The 19,862-nt window shown below is 42.7% G+C and overlaps 3 protein-coding genes across 5 annotated transcripts in view; 2 read left to right on the top strand and 1 right to left on the bottom strand.

Annotated features, from left to right (window-relative positions):
• The window catches only part of rnf207a (ring finger protein 207a), a 28,430-nt gene extending 26,134 nt beyond the window's left edge, over window positions 1–2,296 (bottom strand). The window contains exon 1 of one of the 2 annotated variants that reach the window (XM_076096850.1): window positions 93–2,296. The gene's annotated coding sequence lies outside the window, so the exon portion shown is untranslated. The remainder of the gene's footprint in view (window positions 1–92) is intronic. The other variant, XM_076096851.1, reaches the window with a different exon arrangement.
• Window positions 1,530–4,988, top strand: rpl22 (ribosomal protein L22). 2 transcript variants are annotated; one of them, XM_076096852.1, is made up of 4 exons: window positions 1,530–1,658; window positions 2,077–2,187; window positions 2,460–2,584; window positions 4,816–4,988. In XM_076096852.1, exons 1-4 carry the CDS (start codon window positions 1,569–1,571, stop codon window positions 4,958–4,960), a joined length of 471 nt encoding a protein of 156 aa, XP_075952967.1. In that variant the 5' UTR covers window positions 1,530–1,568; the 3' UTR covers window positions 4,961–4,988. The 2 variants fall into 2 exon arrangements, with proteins under 2 accessions (XP_075952967.1, XP_075952968.1); XM_076096853.1 differs by having other exon boundaries at window positions 1,632–1,658; window positions 2,080–2,187.
• Window positions 4,989–4,990: 2 nt separating this feature from the next.
• chd5 (chromodomain helicase DNA binding protein 5) overlaps window positions 4,991–19,862 on the top strand; it is a 48,940-nt gene continuing 34,068 nt past the window's right edge. The window contains exons 1-2 of the mRNA XM_076096849.1: window positions 4,991–6,367; window positions 14,628–14,779. Of these exons, the coding sequence (XP_075952964.1) occupies window positions 6,301–6,367; window positions 14,628–14,779 (219 nt within the window). The 5' untranslated portion in view covers window positions 4,991–6,300. The remainder of the gene's footprint in view (window positions 6,368–14,627; window positions 14,780–19,862) is intronic.

Here is a 19,862-nt window from a genome sequence, read left to right as displayed (position 1 = left end):
AGAGGCTAAGGCGAATGTGTTATGCAACACTTTGATCAAGAGAGTCAGACATTAATTGGAGTAAACAAGCCTTTTCTCAGTTTGTCTCTTACCTTGTCAGATGTGTAGCGAAGTGCCCGGGGCTTCAGTGACACGGCACACAATCCAAAAGCGTCAAATACAAAGGCACTGTCGGCACCGACACTACATCCAGCCAACAAATGCTACTGTAAATGCGGCAGGCTAGTCCACAGGAAGCACAGAGAGCCACTGTCTTACCTTTCAGTGCTGCTATCAGCTGCCCCCAGCAGGAATGACAGCAATGCAGAAACTCTTCAATAGTAGGCCGATGGGGTCCCTCCGCCAGGCAGCTGGCAGCACGCACCTCAGGCCAGCCTCCAAGGGCTGCCAAAGTGCTACAGGGACATGTAATATTGCTGCGGCGTAGAGATTAAAAATACAGTTGTCCTATTTCTAAAGTCACACTCGTGTTGTTACGTCTTGGAATCCAAGGCAGGGTGACTGGAGGGAAAGGGGTGGAAGTGACTGCATTGCAAGTATTTAACATTGAACCAGGAGTACTTTCCACGTGTCACGTAAAGCATCGTTTTTAAGCACTTTGTAAACTCTGTTTTAGAAAAGTGCTGCGTAAATGAAGCTTTGGATTGTTATGCAGCATGCAAGTAAATACATCATTAATAGGTGTTACCCAGTTCTAATTCAAGAGCAAAATGTGAGAGACGGTTTAATACATTTGATAAAATATCACATAACCCTTGTTTTCCAAGTCCAATTTTTTAAAAACAATTTCAACTAATTTCCTTTTTTAAGTTCTATTTAATTGCGTGTTAATTATGTGGAAAATCGATTTGACTTTCAAAGAACTGCTCAGTTACAACCCAAATTCATTATTCACTTTTTAATGGGAAACTTTATTCTCCATATAAGTTGAATTGTATGCTTATACATGTAGACAAGTTTCACCTTTTTCTTCCTGTGGGTCAAACTAAGATTGACTTGGAAGTGTTGAGCACCTTCTCTGTTTTCGGTTACATACTCCTTCACAGCAAACGTTTTGAAGATTATCAGTAAATCAGAGACATCAAATTAAAAGGGACCAAATAATCTCGACTCAAGGTCCACATATTTAGCTTCATCCAGAGCTTTCAACCACATCTCACGGTCTTCATCAGTGGATGGAGTTCACTCTGTTGGCTAAATTGTTTGTTACTATAGGTTTGTTTGACACAATGTTTTGCTGTTCTTTAATATCCCTACTTAATAAAGCAACTATACATCAAAAGGTTGCTGAAAGAGAAGATAAAATAGCTTAATCTTTGGGGTGGAAATTTAATTTAACTTTACTCCTTGATAATTGTGATTAAATGAATGATTCTGCAGCAGTTTGCTGGTAAATGAGATAAATTCTGACCTCTTTCAACAGTTTATACTTCTGTAATAGGTACTTACAATGTTTGTTATTTAAAAAAACACATCTAGTAGCACATATTAGCATGGATTAAGCTGGTGCACTAACTGGCAGTAGCTAACTAGAATCCAAATGTACTTAATCAATCCCAGATAAATCGATGCGATCGATGTTGCCGTCGGGTGTTATAGTTCCTGCGCAGCCCTTTGCTCCTTCCTTTTTGCCGTGTGTGTCAGTCATGGCCCCGATTGTGAGTAGCTAGTAAAAAGACCGAATAAACAGTATACAGACGATGTATTTTAACCTATATTCTGCACTCGTGTACGTGTATTTCATTAGTGTACAACAATACCGGAGCCGCGGGTGTTTGAGGCTCTTTTTAAAAGCGTTGTTTACTGTGAAGGCTAAAGCCACGTTGGGCTACATAACCTGATGCTAATGCTAACGAGAGCTAGCAGGGAATAATCACGTGTAAACGTTGTATGACTCGTACAACATTTGAATGTATTTACTCTAAATTGTGTCGCGTGCAGAGTTGGACGTATGATGGCTTAGCACGTATGACATTTTGTCATAATGAATAATAAAAAAATAAACGTTATTTTTAATGGCTTTTTATTTGTTAACGGTAACGTTGTGATAGTTAACCCTCTCGCTTTCTGTGCTAGAAGAAGCAGGTGGTCAGGAAGCAGGGTGGAAAGAGGAAGAAGCAGATCCTGAAGTTCACCCTGGATTGCACTCACCCTGTGGAGGATGGCATCATGGATGCTGCCAACTTTGTGAGTAGACCGGTTCAGACACGAGAGACATGTCGGTCCGTTAAGCAGCAGTTGTAACACACGACCCCACCTGAGGGTCCCACACACTGCTGCCATGTCAGTGGGATCAATCTCAAGTCATTGGATATGATGGTTACAGTCAGTTTTGATTAAAGAAAAGGACACGGTTATCCTGTGCGGCTTTAACGGAATCTAACAAGACGTCAATCACAGTGGGCCACCTTGTCAGTACTTGTTTGAGACTCATTACTTGTGTCCTCTGCACTCAACAGGAGCAGTTCCTGCAGGAGCGCATCAAGGTGAACGGCAAAGCTGGAAGCCTTGGCGGTGGCGTTGTGTCCATTGAAAGGAGCAAGAGTAAAATTGCAGTGAACTCCGAAGTTCCCTTCTCAAAGAGGTAAAAATACACAATGCAGCTCTTATCTTATCAGCCTTAATAGCCAGTGACTGAAATGTGTTTTCTTTGCATGTTTTAATATCTCAGTGCTGTGGCACAAAAAAACCTATGTTCAGATCTCTGCTGTACAGAAATGTAGTTTGTGTCTAAGCGCTGATACATGTTTTCATCAGGAGCGACTCTATAGTCACAGAACAGTGGTAGAGTAAAGTATTCAGGTCCTTTACAGAGCAGTTGACTTTCAGCAGTACTAGCACTGGTGTTACTAATATCAGTGTTGATGGCCCTGTTGTGTTCAAGTGTCCCAGTAAACCTGCACGCACAATACCAAGACCCAAAACTACAGGAGCTAAATTGATTATATTTTAAGTGTAAAAAATAGTCTTTTTTTGGAAAAAAAATAATCCATTGTCGGTAAGGTCTGTGGATTATCAGAGTTATTTGGACATTGTTTATTTAGGAAAGAGATGTTGCTGATGAACCACCATGAACAACATGTATTTGGCCCAGGGTAGGAAATTTACATATTTCTTTGGGGGCAAAAATTGCCCCCACTGACTGAAATCCGGTGGCATTTTCTAAAAATTGGGGGCACTTTTTGAAACTTGTGAAATAACATTTAACCTTTGTTCAAAATAATAAATATACTTATTTAGGCTTACAATATATGAGCAAATGGCAATAATAAGACTATTAGGCAGTAGTCTACAGATTCAAAGTGTTTTCTTCGATTTTTTTAAACAAAAAACAAACATAAATCAGACAATCATATTCAATTTTATTCTTATTTCTTTGTGGTTATTTATTGTTGTTAAATTTTTTTAAACAACTATTAACAATTATTAAGTCAACGATGCCTTGATTACATATACATCAGTCATTGTGTGGAATTTTTGAGAAAAACATTTTTATAGCACCTTAAAAATTAAAAAAATGTGCCATTTGAAGGTACAAATTCAGTTCAGAGTTTTTACTTAGTAAAATATCTTAATTGACTGTCAGTCAGGTATTATTCATTTCCAGCAACCCTCAAATCAAAGAATAAAGACACTTTACGCACAATTTAGGTGTATTTTCCCTTTAACTCACGAGATGCAGGTAGCATGTTTTATACTTAATGTGAATATAATTCATTTAATCTAATTTCCATTATGCAATATGTATACTTTGTTGGCATCTTATTCTGAAAACCGGATGTTCGTCTGAAGAAACCGGATGTTGTCTCACGTTAATCTTTCCGTTAACTTTCAAAGTCCCTCGCTCGCTCCCGATCTGCGCCGTTTGAATGAGTTTACCGTGAATTTCAGCATATAGGTGCACTACAATTTACGTGTCTGCTGAGTTGACCGCAGTCACAGGTCTGATTAAGAAGTGCTCCATTTTTTTTATTCGTTTAGAAAGTTCGGGGGCATTTTTTGCGCCTCTCCTAGTGATATCGGGGGCAAAATGATATTTCTTAGGGGCAGTTTTGCCCTTTGCCCTCGTGTATTTCCGACGCTGATTTGACCTCTGCATGGGTAGAAGAAGTATTTGGGTGTAAGATGCCACTAAGGTGAAGTGGGAAAACAAGACTAAAATAAGCTTCTGTCTTTGTTTGATCCACACATTGCCTTTAAAATAATCCCACTTTAATGCTACTTTGAAAGTCAACACTGTGCTGTGGGCTAGATTGAAGGATACACAAATGCTGCATTAAGTCTTCAGACTTCCCATCTGAGCTGGGAACACTACCACCAGAGGGTGACTCTGTCACTGTCGTTCCTAAAAGGAGCACATGATGTTAGGACTGTAACAGTAACGGGGAGATGTTGCTATTCATATATCTGGTATACTTGTGTGTAACCTCTGCTCTGCGTATGATATCTCTGCCATCTTATCCTCACATTCATTTAAATATGTTTACACTGCATCCCTGCAAGTGACGCACTGCCTTAATCTCTGTACGCTTGAATCTCATCTCCGGCCACTTAATAATATAATGCACTGGCTGTACCCTATAATTACATTACGGTTTTATTGCATTATAGCTAAATGCATACTGTTACTGGCTATTATCAGACTCGTCTTAACGGTCTCAAGTTGTTTGACATTATTTACTCCACACCCATTTGTTAGTCAAAACACCTTTACAGACTGTAAACGACTGACTAATAAACTATGTGGGGCAGAGTTATAAATATGATCTACTTTTGACTATATGATGATTTCTACTTCCTCCTCATGTCTTGCAGGTACTTGAAGTACCTCACCAAGAAGTATCTGAAAAAGAACAACCTCAGGGACTGGCTGCGGGTCGTGGCCAACACCAAGGAGAGCTACGAGCTGCGCTACTTCCAGATCAACCAGGACGAGGAGGAGGAGGAGGATGAAGATTAAACTTTGAATAAAATTTCATCATAAATTCCATCTGTGTTGGCTTTTTATTTGTATTAGTTTTCTCTGGGCATCACACACAGCATAGCATATGAACATTACACTGCATGATTCTGTGGTGTGTTTATTATTTAGATATTCAAACGATCCAAATGAATTAGCCACATTTACAATATTTTTTGATCTTTTTCCTTATGTGGCACCTTTAATTATTTTATTTTTTTACTTTACCCTTTAATGACAAACATTTTTCCTCTGCTTTATTGCCCTAAATACTGAAATCTGAGCCAGCAAAGGTAAATGCATGACATAAAAATGTAAAGTACAATAGTGCATTATGTTAATAGAGAAAGAAAGGTGGTAAAATAATTAAACTGGTTATAATTGATTAATAGTCTATAATTAAATAAAATGGGAGCAATTTGAAGGCAAACTTCACTGCAGCATGTTCAGTCAGGACCCTTCCAGCTCTTCATTTGTCTGTTTTGGACACATTAAGTGAAGTTGAAGCTCGTGCGCTCTCTCTGGTGAGCTCTCTGTGGGGCGTCCTGTGTTCCAGCTGTGGTAACCTAGACAACAGTTAGACCACTGGCCGTCATGACTCCTCACAGCAGGCGGTCGTCAGGCTGCACTTGTGTGTGGTTTTTTGAGGTCTAGTGGAAGTTTGTAAAACGAATAAACTGACTTTGAGTCAGAATATGTTCTACATTAGGTTTCAGGCGATGATTAAAAGTGTCAATTAGACCGAACTATTTAAACTGAGATCAACGTGTCCCCCTTAAGAAGACATTGTGTGTATTTGTTGTACAGCCTGGTCTCATGTTCAGCGTGAACAGTGAAGCAGCAGAAGTTTTCTGTCTCAAAGCTCCGGACCTGTGGTGACATCGCGGGACTGTGTCAGCCTGTTCGCGGTGCATGGCGTTGCCGCACGCTGTTTTTTTGTGTGTTTTTTTTTTTGCACACTACTAGTTAAAGTGGTAACTAAGAGAGCATGACTAACTAGTTGTGGGTGAAATTATGGGATGCATCGTCATGGCAACAGACCAGACGTCACAATCTGGGCATGTGTGTTCCATTTTTGTCTTTCTTATTTTTCAGACTGGAAGACCTGGATAGAGATCAGTGGAAAATAATAAATGTTTTTTTTTTAATATATATAATTTTTTTTTTGTACGTGGAGAGAAAGCCCCAGATGCACTGCAAAAAAAAATTCATATATATTTGTTCTAACTGAGCGACGATACATTTCTTTTTGGGTGAAGAAAGAGACTGGGCTGCGGCGTCTGGAGGGTTAACTTTCAGTATTCTCAGCCTAAAAGGGGTTTGGGGGCTATGAGATAAAGATGCCGGGGTCGCTGAGCAATGAAGACGAGGGACAAGACGACATGGATTTCGAAGACGATATGCCAGGTGAGGGGAAGCAGGGGGGGTGGAGGCGGGGTGTCCTTCACATTATTTTTGCGCCGCTACGCCTTGAATGCGGGGAAAAGGGCTTGTCCTGCGTTCCCGAGACCAGAGAGGAGGAGGAGGAGGAGGAGGAGGGGTGGGGTGCAATAAGCAGAGTCATGCTATTATTATTGTTTGTTATTATTGTCTTAAAGGTGGGGACGGGTTTTGGGGGGGATTTGCCTCCGGCTGTCCTCGCATCATTTTGGAGGGCATGATGAAAAGCTCACTGCGTGATTCCTGTAGGCTTTTTGGGGCTCTCACAGGCTGCATGCATGCGTGTACAAGCGAATGGCTTTCTTTTTTTTATTTATTTCTTTACCTCGAGTCCAAACACACAAGTTTGGTTCAGCGAGCTGTGTTAAAACCCGTGACAATGTATCCGGCTCTGTGTCGATGAATGTGCGCGTAGGCTTTTTTTTTTTTTTCTTTTTTTTTTTAGCAGAAAATGCTCAGTGACAACAACCTTGCTCGTTTTGTTACAGATGACGCGCCGCTGTTTGCACTCTTGCACACTTTTGCTGCTCCAACTTTAAATTATTTTTTATTCCCCCCCCCCCCGCACTGCACGGCCGCAGAGGTGTGAAAGCCACGTGTCGGGCTACAGTAAACAGTGCTTTAACATCGAGTGTGTGTCCTTACGTGTGCACTGTGGATGACCACGGTTAGGTCATCGACATCCCTTCAGCTCTGGGTCGTGCACTAACTGAGGTGAACTGTAACCCACATCCTTGACACACTGTCTCTCTCTCTCTCTCTCTCTCTCTCTCTCTCTCTCTCTCTCTCTCTCTCTCTCTCTCAGCTCTCATGGAGGTTTCTCACCCTGCCAGACATATTTGTGCAATATTTCTTGGGGCTGTAAAATTAATCTGTCAGCCTCTCTGGCAACGAACCAATTGTAGCCTACATGACATTTTCACACATAAAAAAGAAAAGAAGTTAAAACACTAATTAAGGCACTGGGGATGTTAAGATTCCCTATAATGACCCGTCCACAAGGAGGCACTTGCCAAATTGTGGTCATTTAGTTCTCTCTTGGCTGTTATGTTTGTCTTTGTGGCAGGTGTCCATGCAGCCACAAAGCCCTCTGTGTATAGGGCCGGTTAGGGAAAGTCAGAGTGTTACAGTAAGTTGACTAAAAGGATGTTTTCTTCATAGTATTATTTGATTTTCTTTACCAGTGCGTCACAACCAATGGTGGGGAGTAGCTCAAGAGTAAAGCTGCCGTAACTTTGACATACACTCGCACTGTCTTCAATGTGCAGCGAGGAGCCGGCCTCATCAAAATCTACATCTCAGTCAAACCAGGTCCTAAGGTCCAGGTGACGAGGTGCATTCTACAGGGGCAGAGTAACCAGGCGTCTCCGTGCCACGCTGTCAGTTTGGCCTGCAACGTATTCACGGTTCCTTACTTTTCTTGCAGCTCGCTCTGAGCATCGAAATGACTTGATGGTGTGATGCCAAGGCTTTGCCCGCCTCTTTCCCTCCGCCACCACAACATGGAGAAGTTAGAACAATAGAGTATGAAAGGGAAGTGGAGAGTGCAAGAAGCCAATGCGCTGTTGTCTCCAGCCATGGACCTGCCTCTTGTTGCTGCTTAGTGATAATAATTCACACACACCGGCAGAGTTTATGGTCTTAATGAACATGCGTTCTGCTTTGAGACAAAGCAGCATCTACTGCGAACGGCACGACGAACATGTTGGAGATAAAATGATGAAAATGAATGAATCATTTTCACTAATGTGGTTGCCATGGTGCATTTCTTGCTCATTATTCATGCTTTTTTATTTTTTATAAAGGTCTTGAGCCTCCAATGCTGGTGTGTTTTGTACCACTGTCACAACAAAAGGAGATACATTAATTACAATAGAGCACCGACACATCATTATTATTATCTATTTCTAAAACATTGCTGTTTTTTTCTTATATACAGTATATATACATATATATACATATATATATATATATACGTATGTAGATATACACAATGTTTTTCATGAGCCAGATCATCACCAACAGGCTTGCATTGGTCGGTGTGCAGCGTGGAGAGAAAAAGAGACAGACAGAGAGAGAGAGAGAGAGAGAAGGGGAGAGACAGAGAGGAGTGTTGAGCAGTTGAAGCATCATCTATGACTGCCATTTGTAGCCGGAGGGAGAATACATGCACTGACGATGCGTGTCCCCAATAACCCTGGAGCTGCTTAAATATGTATAAGAGAGCTAAGGTGCAATTGATTATGGCAGGTGAGTAAAGATATGTGAGCTGTAATCCAGTTTGAAAAGACAAAACATTTTCACGTGTCAGTCGAAACTGATTCATGTCTGCCCTGATATCGTTTAGTATGTTACGTTGTTGGCTATAAACATATCAAAGGGGCTCTTTAACACTGTGATCCCTGATAATAACACTGTGCACCATCATTTTGTTGTTGACAAATTAAGATAATCACGCTATTTCTGATAGTACGATTGTTTTTCTTTTTTGGCATCAGTTGTAAATGTCTTTGCCGTCTCCCTGTTTTTCTCATCTTGCTGACTGTGATATAAAGTGTTGCAAACCGATTGTCACGCCGCTGATACAGTAAGCAGACAGTTTACGACCTCCATCAACAGGCATCAAAGTGACAGACAAGGTCAGGGGATCCAGGTCAGGTTTATTCCCGCCGTCAACATGCTTCCACGCAATTAAAACGCAACAATGTAGAGGCACGTCCCTGGGGGGACGGGGACGGGGACGTCAGACCCCTAAAAGCTATCCTATCACAGCCTGTATTTGTTGTGGCACACATAGTGTCCTAATTCCCTTTGTTTCACTCCGGGTGCTCACGCTGTCACAGATTGTTCCTTTGTGTTTTCTGTTTTAATTGTTTTGTTCTTCCCTCAAATTGAAAGATTATCATGGGCTTTTGTGTGCCTACAAATGTTATCCCCAATTGGAAAAGGGGTCTATTTTTGGATCCCTCACTGTGAAAGTTGACACCATTTTTTCCTGCTGCGCGTGCACGAAGCCTGTGCATGAAAGATGCTTTTTTCCCCTTTTTTTTCAAATGTGCATTTGCAGATGAGCGGGCGCAGCATTCCAGCTTTATGTCGCACACAGTAGGATCTTGTGCACGTATTGTCTATGATAGATATGTTTTTAATGGTGCTATTCAGTCTTTATCCTCCCATCACTTTGATGATTACACTTTCTAATAATATTCTATGGATGTCTGAAGGCGTTTGAGGCCTAAGCTATAAGCACTTGATCAATGAAGAGAGGACGAGCTATGGATATTTTTTTCCCCGCTGCTCCTCCTTAGCAAGCAATGCTTGGCAACATTACATGGATATTTCCACACAGCGGCCAACAGAGAAAGGGCTAATGTGCTCTCCAATAAACTCTAGCGTCCTCACTAGGGAGTCGCTCATGAATCTCCCCTCTAATGGGTCAGTCCGGTGGCCAAGCCCTTGCAGGAAGGTCAGAGCTGTGTCTGTGCCATCCGTCCACCCTTTACAGACGTCTCTTTTGCCAAGTGGAGCTTTGGTCCTCCTTCTAACAGGATGTGGTGCCAGACCTCCCTGTGCCACATGACTGAGCGACCTTCCCCCCCCCCCCCTCTTCCAACACCTGGCACAGCCTGGTCCACTCACCAAGCAGAAAGATTATCATTCCCCTGATGGCTTTTCCTGTGGGGAATGCACAGGCCATTTACTGTAGGCCGGTTTCAGATTACAAGGCAACTCAGGTGTTAAACACAGACATCTTTTTATCAATTTTTTTTCAATCAATGCTGTCACACCCAATGCCCCATAAATGAGGTGCATTACTGAGAGACCATTTATATATTTAATATTTTTGTTTGATTTTGTGCAAGTCTATCACAGCTTTGTGGCTGAATGCTAACATGCTCACAATGACAATGCTAACATACTGATGTTAAACATCTGTTTACTATCTTAGTTTAGTGTGTTAGCATGCTAACATGCTAATAAGGACTGAACCTAATGTACAGCTGAGGGCGGTTTTACAGGTATTTGGTTATAAACCAAAGTTCGGAGCAAATTATAAACAAAAACAACTTAATTATGTCGCTGAAGGAAAAGTCAGATAATCTCAGTCTACAGTTCATCTGATAGGGGACATGCAGTGTGCGAAATACGGGGTGTCTCGGGGGGTCTGAGACCCCTTGATGGTGACTTGAGACCCTCTGAAAGCCTCAATAGCAAAATTTCAGGGCGTCTCTAGACAATTATTTGTCACTTTTTATTGTCACAAAAAAATCGTATAAAGCTTGCAAATGCCCAGCAGTTTTCAGTTTTCTAATTAAAAAACATTTATCCACAAACATTATTAGTAAGTGCGAGAGACGATTTTCCACCATAAATGACACCCAGGTTGCGCGAAGCGAGCCTGTCTTCACGTCTGATTGTGGACCTCAATAGACCCCCTTTGGAGAAATTTGAAGACATGGTCCTTCCTCGTCTTGGACACAAGGACGGCAACTAGAAGAAGCCGAGTCAAGGTCTTTGTTTCGGGGTTGAGGGTGTGCATGTGTAGGGTTAGCGAAAGAGAGGCGAGTGTGACGTCCGTATTCTGTTGCACGTCGTAGTTGTGTGGTTGTGTAAGCGGCCATATTGATAACGATGTAAGCCCTGATGATGTATGTGGGGGCTTATATCTGAGGTATATATATATACCTCATTACACACACTGAGGACATGAATGTGTGTACCAAATTTCATGTCAATCCATCCAACTGTTGAGATATTTCTCTTCGGAAAAGCTAGAGGATCATTAGGAGTTATCTCCTGGGACCTACAAATTTTTTTGTCCAAGTAATCCAGTAGTTTTTGACACATTTCTGGACAAAAGACCAACATTGACATCCTTAGCGTGCCGCTAGCACGTCTAAAAAAGGACTTAGTCTGGTCTGCTGCATATGATTGAACTTTTAAAACTAGTTACACTGCATCGCCACTGTCACGTTAGAGTGATTTATTGTACAGAAGACAGAGCAAAGGGGACCCGCAGTCCGGCATCAGCGGGTTTATCTCATCAGTGATGTGTGGTCAACCTGTCAGTCATAGTTTACTCATTGAAAGAAAGAGCTGCAGAGTGACGGACTGTGTGCTTTCTGTAAATCCAGAGACGTCTCCAACTGCACCATGTCATCATCTGTGCATCAAAGTAAAGATACAATCATTGTCTGGCAGGCGACTTACGTCCATCTGAGACATAAAGGAGCTCCCTGTTTAAGATAGTGAATACTTAAACTCAAGGCTTTATTTAGAAAGAGGGAACTAAAGGAGAGAGAAGCATGTGGATCTGTGTGTGAGGCAGAAAGAATGGATGGATGGATGGATGGATGGATGGATGGATGGATAGATTATCCTGCCTCAATCACCTACTTGCCTTCAAACAATGTAATTTGTAGAGACATCTGTGGAGTTTTATTGCAGCAAATGCACAAGTTACCCCCAATTAGCACTAAAGAGCGGATGACACACTTCATCCGGTGGTCAAGCCTCATATTGCCACTGATTAAAGCTTTGCAATCACTAGTGTGTATGTAGTCTACTGCAGTGATTCCCAAAGTGGTGTCACTCTGGCTGGAGGTCCTTAAAAAAGGGTTCATAGTTCAACGTATAATAATGTGGGCATTGTACGTTTCTGCAACATTTTTGCATGCAGCCGGAGCAAGTAAGGTAGTATATTGAGTGACGAAACTTACGCGGTATAATAACAAGTACAAGAATCAAGAAAGTCTACAAAGGGAGAGCCAGTGGATGGGACGGTGGGGTTGTTGATGAATCCAACAAACACAGGACTTTCACCCAGGAGGCCGCTGTTTGTGTCCCGTGGGAAGCCAAAAGTAAACATTTTTAAACAATGTTGTTTCACATTACGTTGTTTCACATTACGTTGTTTCACACGTTATTTTTTACGTAACGTTATATGTAACGTTACGTGAAAAAGTCCACTAAGGGTGGTTGTTGTTGATTTAAGATAGTTACGTTGTTATGTTAAGTTATTACGTTATGATTTGAACACAATCTTTTTTTCTAACCGAAGTCATTTTGTTGCCTGGACCTAACCAATCATTTCACAACGTTAACCTCGTGGCATTGTGCATTTCCTGCAAGCGTGATACGAGTCTGATATGAAACATATTCATGAGACGTATTTTTGGTTCACAAATGTCGACATTCAACATATGCTGCGGTTTGCAGAAACAAACAATGCCAACATTTTTTCTGGCGAGTGGTTTGGTATGAAAGATCATAGATTACGAGGTAATCTAACAAATCTATAACTCTTGGAATCTGCAAATATGTCTAATACATGTCTGATATCTTTCTTATACAACTCTTTCCCAGTAAAGAAGTCTATAAATAGAATAGGTTAAATCATTCCAGGGGACGTACGTGAGGGAGCACCCGGTCCCTTTGGCTGAAAAAAGACTGAGAACCTCCGGTGTACTGTATGTGTGTGTGTGTGTGTGTGTGTGTGTGTTTCGTGGGGTGCCTCCTGCTTTGCTAAATAGAGGATATGTGGTAGGGGAGGTTTGTGTGTCTACTACACAGGAATCCCTTCTCTCCAACTTCTCACTCCAGCTACCCAGGGGAGTGGTAGACTGCAGGGCTAGTGTTGGCTGATTGACTCTGATACATGTGCTGCATATTTCAGGCCCTCCAGTCCGTCTGCATGAGAGACGCAGGGAGCGAGGGAGACGCACAGATGGATAGATAGACTGAAAGAAACAGCGAGACAGTCGGAGGAAGAGGACGAGATCAGATCGACCTTTACGGGGCGGTCGCATCCTGCGTGTATTTCTCTCTGTGTCTCTTTATAGTGATGTATTGTTTTGGGACTGTCTCTCTTCCTTACTTACTCCTCTGTGACCGGCTGTGGGATCACTGAAGTCTGCTGCGCTCAGCAGTCAGCGTGTTTGTACACAGCGGCTTTGAGACAGTACAGCTGACAACCAGCAGCAGGTCGCTTTAGTCCCAGCAAGCATTAAAGGCAGAAGATATGCTCAGTATACCTCAGTGGTCCTCCAGGGAGTTCCCATTTAGCGGCAGGGCATGCAGGCACTCCATCTATTTGTGCTCTGATGGGTAAAGTTGATCCACACTCAATGGTGTGTGTGATCATGAGGTTTATTTTGCCAAGCGCTCCTGTTGGTCAGGCAACGATTCGTCATTTTTATGTTCAAAAAATGGGACAATGGACTTTTCACTTTGCTTTGTTTTCACAGTATACTAGCCCTGTAGCTAATGGTTATTTTCATTATCGATTTATCTTCCTTTCTTTCTCTTTGATTACTGGTTTTGTCTATTAAATGTCAGAAAATGGGGAAAAATTGGCCTCTGTGGCCTCGTTTTTCATTGCAATATATAAGTCTGTACCTCTATGGAAACAGCACAATCATGGCTAGATGCAGAGAGAACTCTTTTGAGACCCCCTGAAAGCCTCAATAGCTAATTTGTCTTATAAAGCTTACTAATGGCCAGCAGTTTTCAGTATTTAAATTGCAAAACGTTCGTGTATCTCCATAAATCATTAAAACATTTTTTTCGTTTTTCAAGTTGAATTTCTTTGCCCACACGTGTTCCCAATTTTGGAAAAAAAGGAGGCTCTACTCTACGTGCTCAATATACATTGAACTATTTACATTTTTACAACCTCTACTTACAACCTCTCCTGTCCTCCTCAATGCACTGTGCTCAGCAGCCTGCAGTACAAAGAATTATTGTCACGTGACTGTTGGTCTCAGCCGAGTCAATAATGGCTTTGCAGTCAAACTGAAGAGCACAGAATTGAATGTTTTTCACAGGATCTGGTTCAAGCAAAAGGTTTATTCAGGGCGAGATTTTAAGAGAGACATGTTGAATAAAATGGTGATATATCACAATTATAAATTTCGCTTTGGTGGCTTTTTCTGCCGGATAAAGAAAACACAATTATTCTTTGTTTCATGTGATTGTACACTAATGGAAACATACTGATGAATATTATATTCCATTTCCGCACACCGGATCTTTAAACAGTTCAGAACCACAGTGTACAAGCCAAACTGCATTTGTCAATATTAAGATTCAGGCTCATTACTGTACAAGCTGAATTGACTGCAGAACCGACAGACTCGTCGTTATCGTCCAAAATGTTATCACCTCATGTACAGTAAACCTACATTTTGTTCCTAATCGGATAATGTCTTTGTTTCTGTGCGTCCAGATGAGGATGACGAAGGTGAGCGCAACACTGTTCCCCTCACACCCCTCGACAGCTTCTTCTCTGACAACGACTCCCTCAAACAACAAAAGAAGAAGAAGCCCAAAAAGATGAAAGAGGGGAAAATGCCCAAAGTTAAGAAGAGGAAAAAGGAGGTAAGGTGTAATTCGCTATCATCGCCATCTGTCATGAACTCGGGACACATTAGCTTTGCGGCTCGAGCCGTATCTTTCTCAAACTCGTTTGATGTCTCTGCAATTGGAATCAAAGGTGTGTTTTTGCTGCTGGACCGCCTCTGTGATCTAAATGAGAGGCAGTGACTGTCTCGGGCTAAGAGGAGGCTGGCAGCAGTGTCTCCGTCACTGCCAGTGTAAGCTGTGGGCACCGAGGGGCCAGTTTAGAGTGTAGATTTGTGCCTGTGGGGCTGGTGTTGATGGCAGGGACTGTAGGTCAGAACTACAGCGATCGGGCCAAGCTAGCAGTGGGAGTGAGAGCGGTGACAGAGCGGTTTGACAGTCACGTTTATTCCATCTTTTAGTCTCCAACATTTAGACAACAGGCCAGAGGGACCTAATTGAACCAGATTTATCATGGTGAGACCCGCCATCACTAAGATAAGCCAATCACAAAGCTTTTAAAGCTACCCATATATGTTACTTTTCTTCAACAATGGCCATTTGGGTGAAATTGCTAATAATACAGTATACAGTAAGTGCTAAGATGTAGTGTAACACTAGTGAATTGAGTCGCTAATGTCCTTTAACTTTATTGAAATTTGCCAACACGGGCTGACATCTGATCAGGCCACAAAGACCCGAAAGGCCTTTACAAAGCGGGGCGTGACGAATACACAACACGAAAATGCAAAATACATAAAATCTATTCATACCGGCAGCATTTTTGAATTTGCGACGGTTGCAGCGCTTTTTCTGTAAAATGATGAAATAGATTTGTGCATATTCCCATTTCTATTGACCCGGAGCAGAGTCTGGCAGTCCGTCTGTTGTATAGCCGAAGCTGCTGTAAGCTACTTTACTTTGTTAGCTTCCTTTTGGCTTAATGATCTGAATGAATTTGAGTTCCCTCTGATAAACAGTGTCTGGTGCTTTTATTATGAAAGGTAAGAACAGAAGGAGTGGATCTAGTCTGCGCTGCCTTTGCCAAGGTTGAAAGGAGTAATAATGTTTGCCGTCTTGGTTGGCACTACAAAGCCTCTCTGTTGTTGTACACTATAGTGTACATTTTTTATATTTACGTTCGGCACAACGTTGTTGGTTGATGCCTTTATTCACGGTGCGAAAGCTCATGAAAATCTACCTTGTTCCGGAATAAATGATGTTGCTTTTCCGCTTTGATGTGCAGATTAATCGCACGCAAAAAAGGCCCCCGCTGTGAAAAGGTCTTAATTGATTGAATTGAGCAAGGGTGTGTTGCATTGCTTACCATCAAGTGTTGCTTTAATGCCGCATTAATCTGACATATACTATTGTGAATATGTTAGCAAACAAGTAGAGGACAGACAGCATCAGTAATTCATTGGCAGCTGTGTTTCAGGCCACTCAACAAACCAAAGTTCATTATTGAGTTCATATATTATTCTTTTAGCTCGGTTTTGGTCTCCGACTTTGGTGTAGAAGTTGCACTTGAGAGTTCAGCTGAGGGAAACATCTGGTTTGTTGCTAACTTTGTCTGTGTGCCATTTGGTGTTGGGCAAGAAGCATGCAGTGTGTTTATTTTAGCTTTTTATTTTTACAAAAAAAACAACCTCCAGCTCCCTGCTACAGCTGAAAATGAGGTCAATGATAGATTTTAGGCCGGTGCCACACCATATTCTGTGGCCGACTTCTTGTGTTGAACTCTATTTCCCATTGATTTGTGATTCCCCTTGTGTTAACGTGAACCCAACAAATGTGGCCTACCCCCAAACAGTCAACTCCTAACTAACTTGAATCCTAACCTCAGAATCAGGTCATAGATTTTGAGGAGTTTCAGAATTTGTTGTAACACCAGTTTTTTTTGGGTGAGTGCGTTTATCATCATGGGCAACACTCGGACGTTATGTTCGAACAAAGGCAGCATGAAGCCAGCTGTGACGTAGCAGGTAAAAGTCTCGTTTGCATTTACTTGCAAACTCTGCGGCTATAAGAGGTTTTTTTATTTAATGATTAAAGGAATTCATTGTATTCCCAGTCCACTGCATTTTCGCGCCTGTGTTGGCGGCGGCTTGAACAGTGTCGGTGACATAGCCAGGATGTTCCCCTCTGCTGGCTGGAGATGCCAGCAGTGCTGTGAGGAGCTTTGGCTGGCCAGGCTGCCACCCGGCCCTTTGGCTGCTTGTGATAAACACTGAGCTCTGGGTCTCACTGAGCTAATGAGGGGGGGACTCCCTCTGACACTCTCCTCCCTCCCTCTCTCTCTCTCTCCCCCTCAGACTCTGCTCTGTATTCTCCTCTTTCTTCCCTCTCCTCTCACATGCATCACCTCACTTCGCCTTGATCGTGATGCCGCTGCTTTTCTTGCTGCCTTTGCGTCACAGGAACTGCGAATCTCTTTCTTTCTTTTTTTCCCTCCCTGTCATTCTTTCTTTCTCTCCTTCTTTCCCACTGAGGGAACCGCTGCTGCTGTAATTCACTTCCAATCACTCCCCAAAGGACGGTGTCAGACAGGGGCCAAAAGTCAATTGGGGTCAGAGACTGTCAGTGGCACATCCCAGTCTCAGGTCAGAGCCGCTGGTGGGAGCAATGGTAGCCATGGGAGGGACGTGCTTTCCCCCTCTTTCTCTCATCTGCAGTGAAACAAAGGAACTATGTGGAAATGAAGGGATGTTGTCTCCCTTTTAACAACAAAAAAAAAAAGATGACTAAATCACGGGACTAGAAGTTTATAGAAGACAGTTAATTTTATTGACGAAAGAAGAGGCTGCCGTTTGGCCGCAATAAAACATCCATGAAGCTGTGAAGGAGCCGCTTGCAGCTTTAATATTTTTTGCTGAAATACAACCGGTTTTAAGATGAGCCTCTCTCTTGTTTTTATAAGTTCAGTATCCTCTCAAGGATTGTGGGTCAACAGAGGGCCGTTGCTGTGAAGGGGAGGCTGTTGGTTTGGAGCCGTAAAGTGTTTTTACAGCCGTGTTTTTATTCTCGCTGAACTCGATTTTATTGAATATCCACGTCTTCGCTCATTTTCCGCGCGAGTCCTCGGCAATCTCCCCCGAGGCAGAGCCATTATGGGGGGAAGCATCTAATTTGATTCCGCTATCAGCACTCATCTGATTTTCTGCCCTCTAAAAGTAGAATCACCCTCTTTGTTGCTCCCAGTGTCTCTCTCCGGTCCTGTGATGTGTGCGCAACATTGAACTCTGGGCCACGGCGAGGCTGTTGCACAGCTCCAACTCGTCTTTGCAGTCGCTCTCAACGGCGGTTCTGCTTCTTTGCTTTTCCCTCCTCCATCTCCACCCCCACTCCCATCCCCCATCCACTATCTTCAATTTACTTTCTCTCTCTCTCTCTCTCTCTCTCTCTCTCTCTCTCTCCTTCTTCTTATGCATAAATGAGATTTGTCTAGACGGGTGCCGGAGCACCAGCGCTGCAACCACAGGCCTCTGCATAACAAGCTTGTTATGCAAACGTGTCTGATTGGATGGCGCCGTTCCATTGGCTGCCACTGTGATAGATTGGGGAGGGGGGGGGTGGCAGGATAGAATGAAAGAGTGAGAGAGAGAAAGAAAGAAAGGGGGAGCTGTAAAGAGAGAGAGAGAGTGAGAGAGAAAATACTGGAGGGGGGGTGGGGGGCATGTGAGATGTGAAAGAGAGAAAGTGAGAGAGAAGGAAGGCGTGCGGGGGGGGGGGGGGGGGGGGTGGTTATAGAGAGAGAGAGAGAGCGAGCCAGACACTGCTCAAATTTGGTCACCATGGCAACACAGCCAGGCTGCTGGTGGGGTTGGCGGGCGCTGCGGCAACGTGAGCCTTTCCACTGCGCTGCAGAGCAAAACGCCTGTAAGTCTCTCCATGGATCCACACGGGCCTGCTGAGCAACAGGCAGCGAGCAGAGCACGAAGCTGCTGTGCACTAATTCACTCTGCACACACACACACATGTCCACACACAGACACATACATATTGTACATGTACACACATATATATATACTGTATATGAAAGGAATACACAAAAACACGTTTTTACACGGAAGGGAAAGAAAGACGCACAAAGAAACCTGCATTTTTTAAAAGAAATTATTAAAACACAAAAAATACTGACCCCACAAAAATGATTCTTGAGATCAAAGGAAGATACAGAAAAATGTGTATATATGCACAAACATACTGCACACATAAATGAGTAATTGAGAAGTGCACACTGAGAGAAACACCAGCTACTTTTCCCTCCCCTCCTCATTCAATCATGAGCACGCACCAGTGAATTTGCTCATATGCAACACTCTCCATCACACAAACAACACCTGCTCACTGTTAAATCCATACAGCCTTCCAGATGTCTCATATTAAAAAGGCAGCTCAGTCCACAAATGGGCTCTGAGCGGTGATTGGCTGCACTGCCGGAGGTGTTCTGTTTGTTGGTTTACTTCTGTTGCGCGATCGCGTGTAAAAAGCAAACCTGCTTCTGCCTCGACTCCTAATCGACTCGCCGCTAACCGTTGACTCGTAATGTAGCAATTTATACATTTCATCGCAGCCAGATGAATTATAATATTAGTAAAGCAGTGACACTTTGGAGCGATATAATTTAATTTATGCAAATGCCGTCAAGAAGAAGCTTTTATCCAAAGTGCTTTATAGTAGTCTGACAGCGTATGTTTTTAGCGTGGGTGGCCTCTGTGGGAGCTTTAATCCCTAACCCTGGCAGATTTAATGCCATGCTCATGTGCCCTCATCAATGAGTTTCATATTTTAATTATCCACATTTTTATCACGAGATGAAATTCTGTCTCAGAGGATACCTATTAACTGGAGATAGAGAGTTACTTCTGTGGTGGTAAAATACAGATACTGAATTCAGTTTAGACCCAGGAATCTGGCTTTGATGCTCGCTTCAGTCAGTCACAGTCACGTCTTCAGATAGAGAGCTAAAGCGAGATTCAAAGTCAGATTCTACCTGTTTACATTTACAAAAATAGCTGTTTTGGCAGGAGCTCTTGACGATATCAAAGACGTGAAGATTGTCCGGGTGAAATTTCATTCAGCGCAAATATAGTTTTGCAGCTGCACACATTTCTATCTG

Source organism: Anarhichas minor, unplaced genomic scaffold, assembly GCF_050575085.1.
Source record: "Anarhichas minor isolate MPS153535 unplaced genomic scaffold, ASM5057508v1 ptg000023l, whole genome shotgun sequence".
Lineage (NCBI taxonomy): Eukaryota > Metazoa > Chordata > Actinopteri > Perciformes > Anarhichadidae > Anarhichas > Anarhichas minor.
This window is presented reverse-complemented; position numbering and strand designations above follow the sequence as displayed.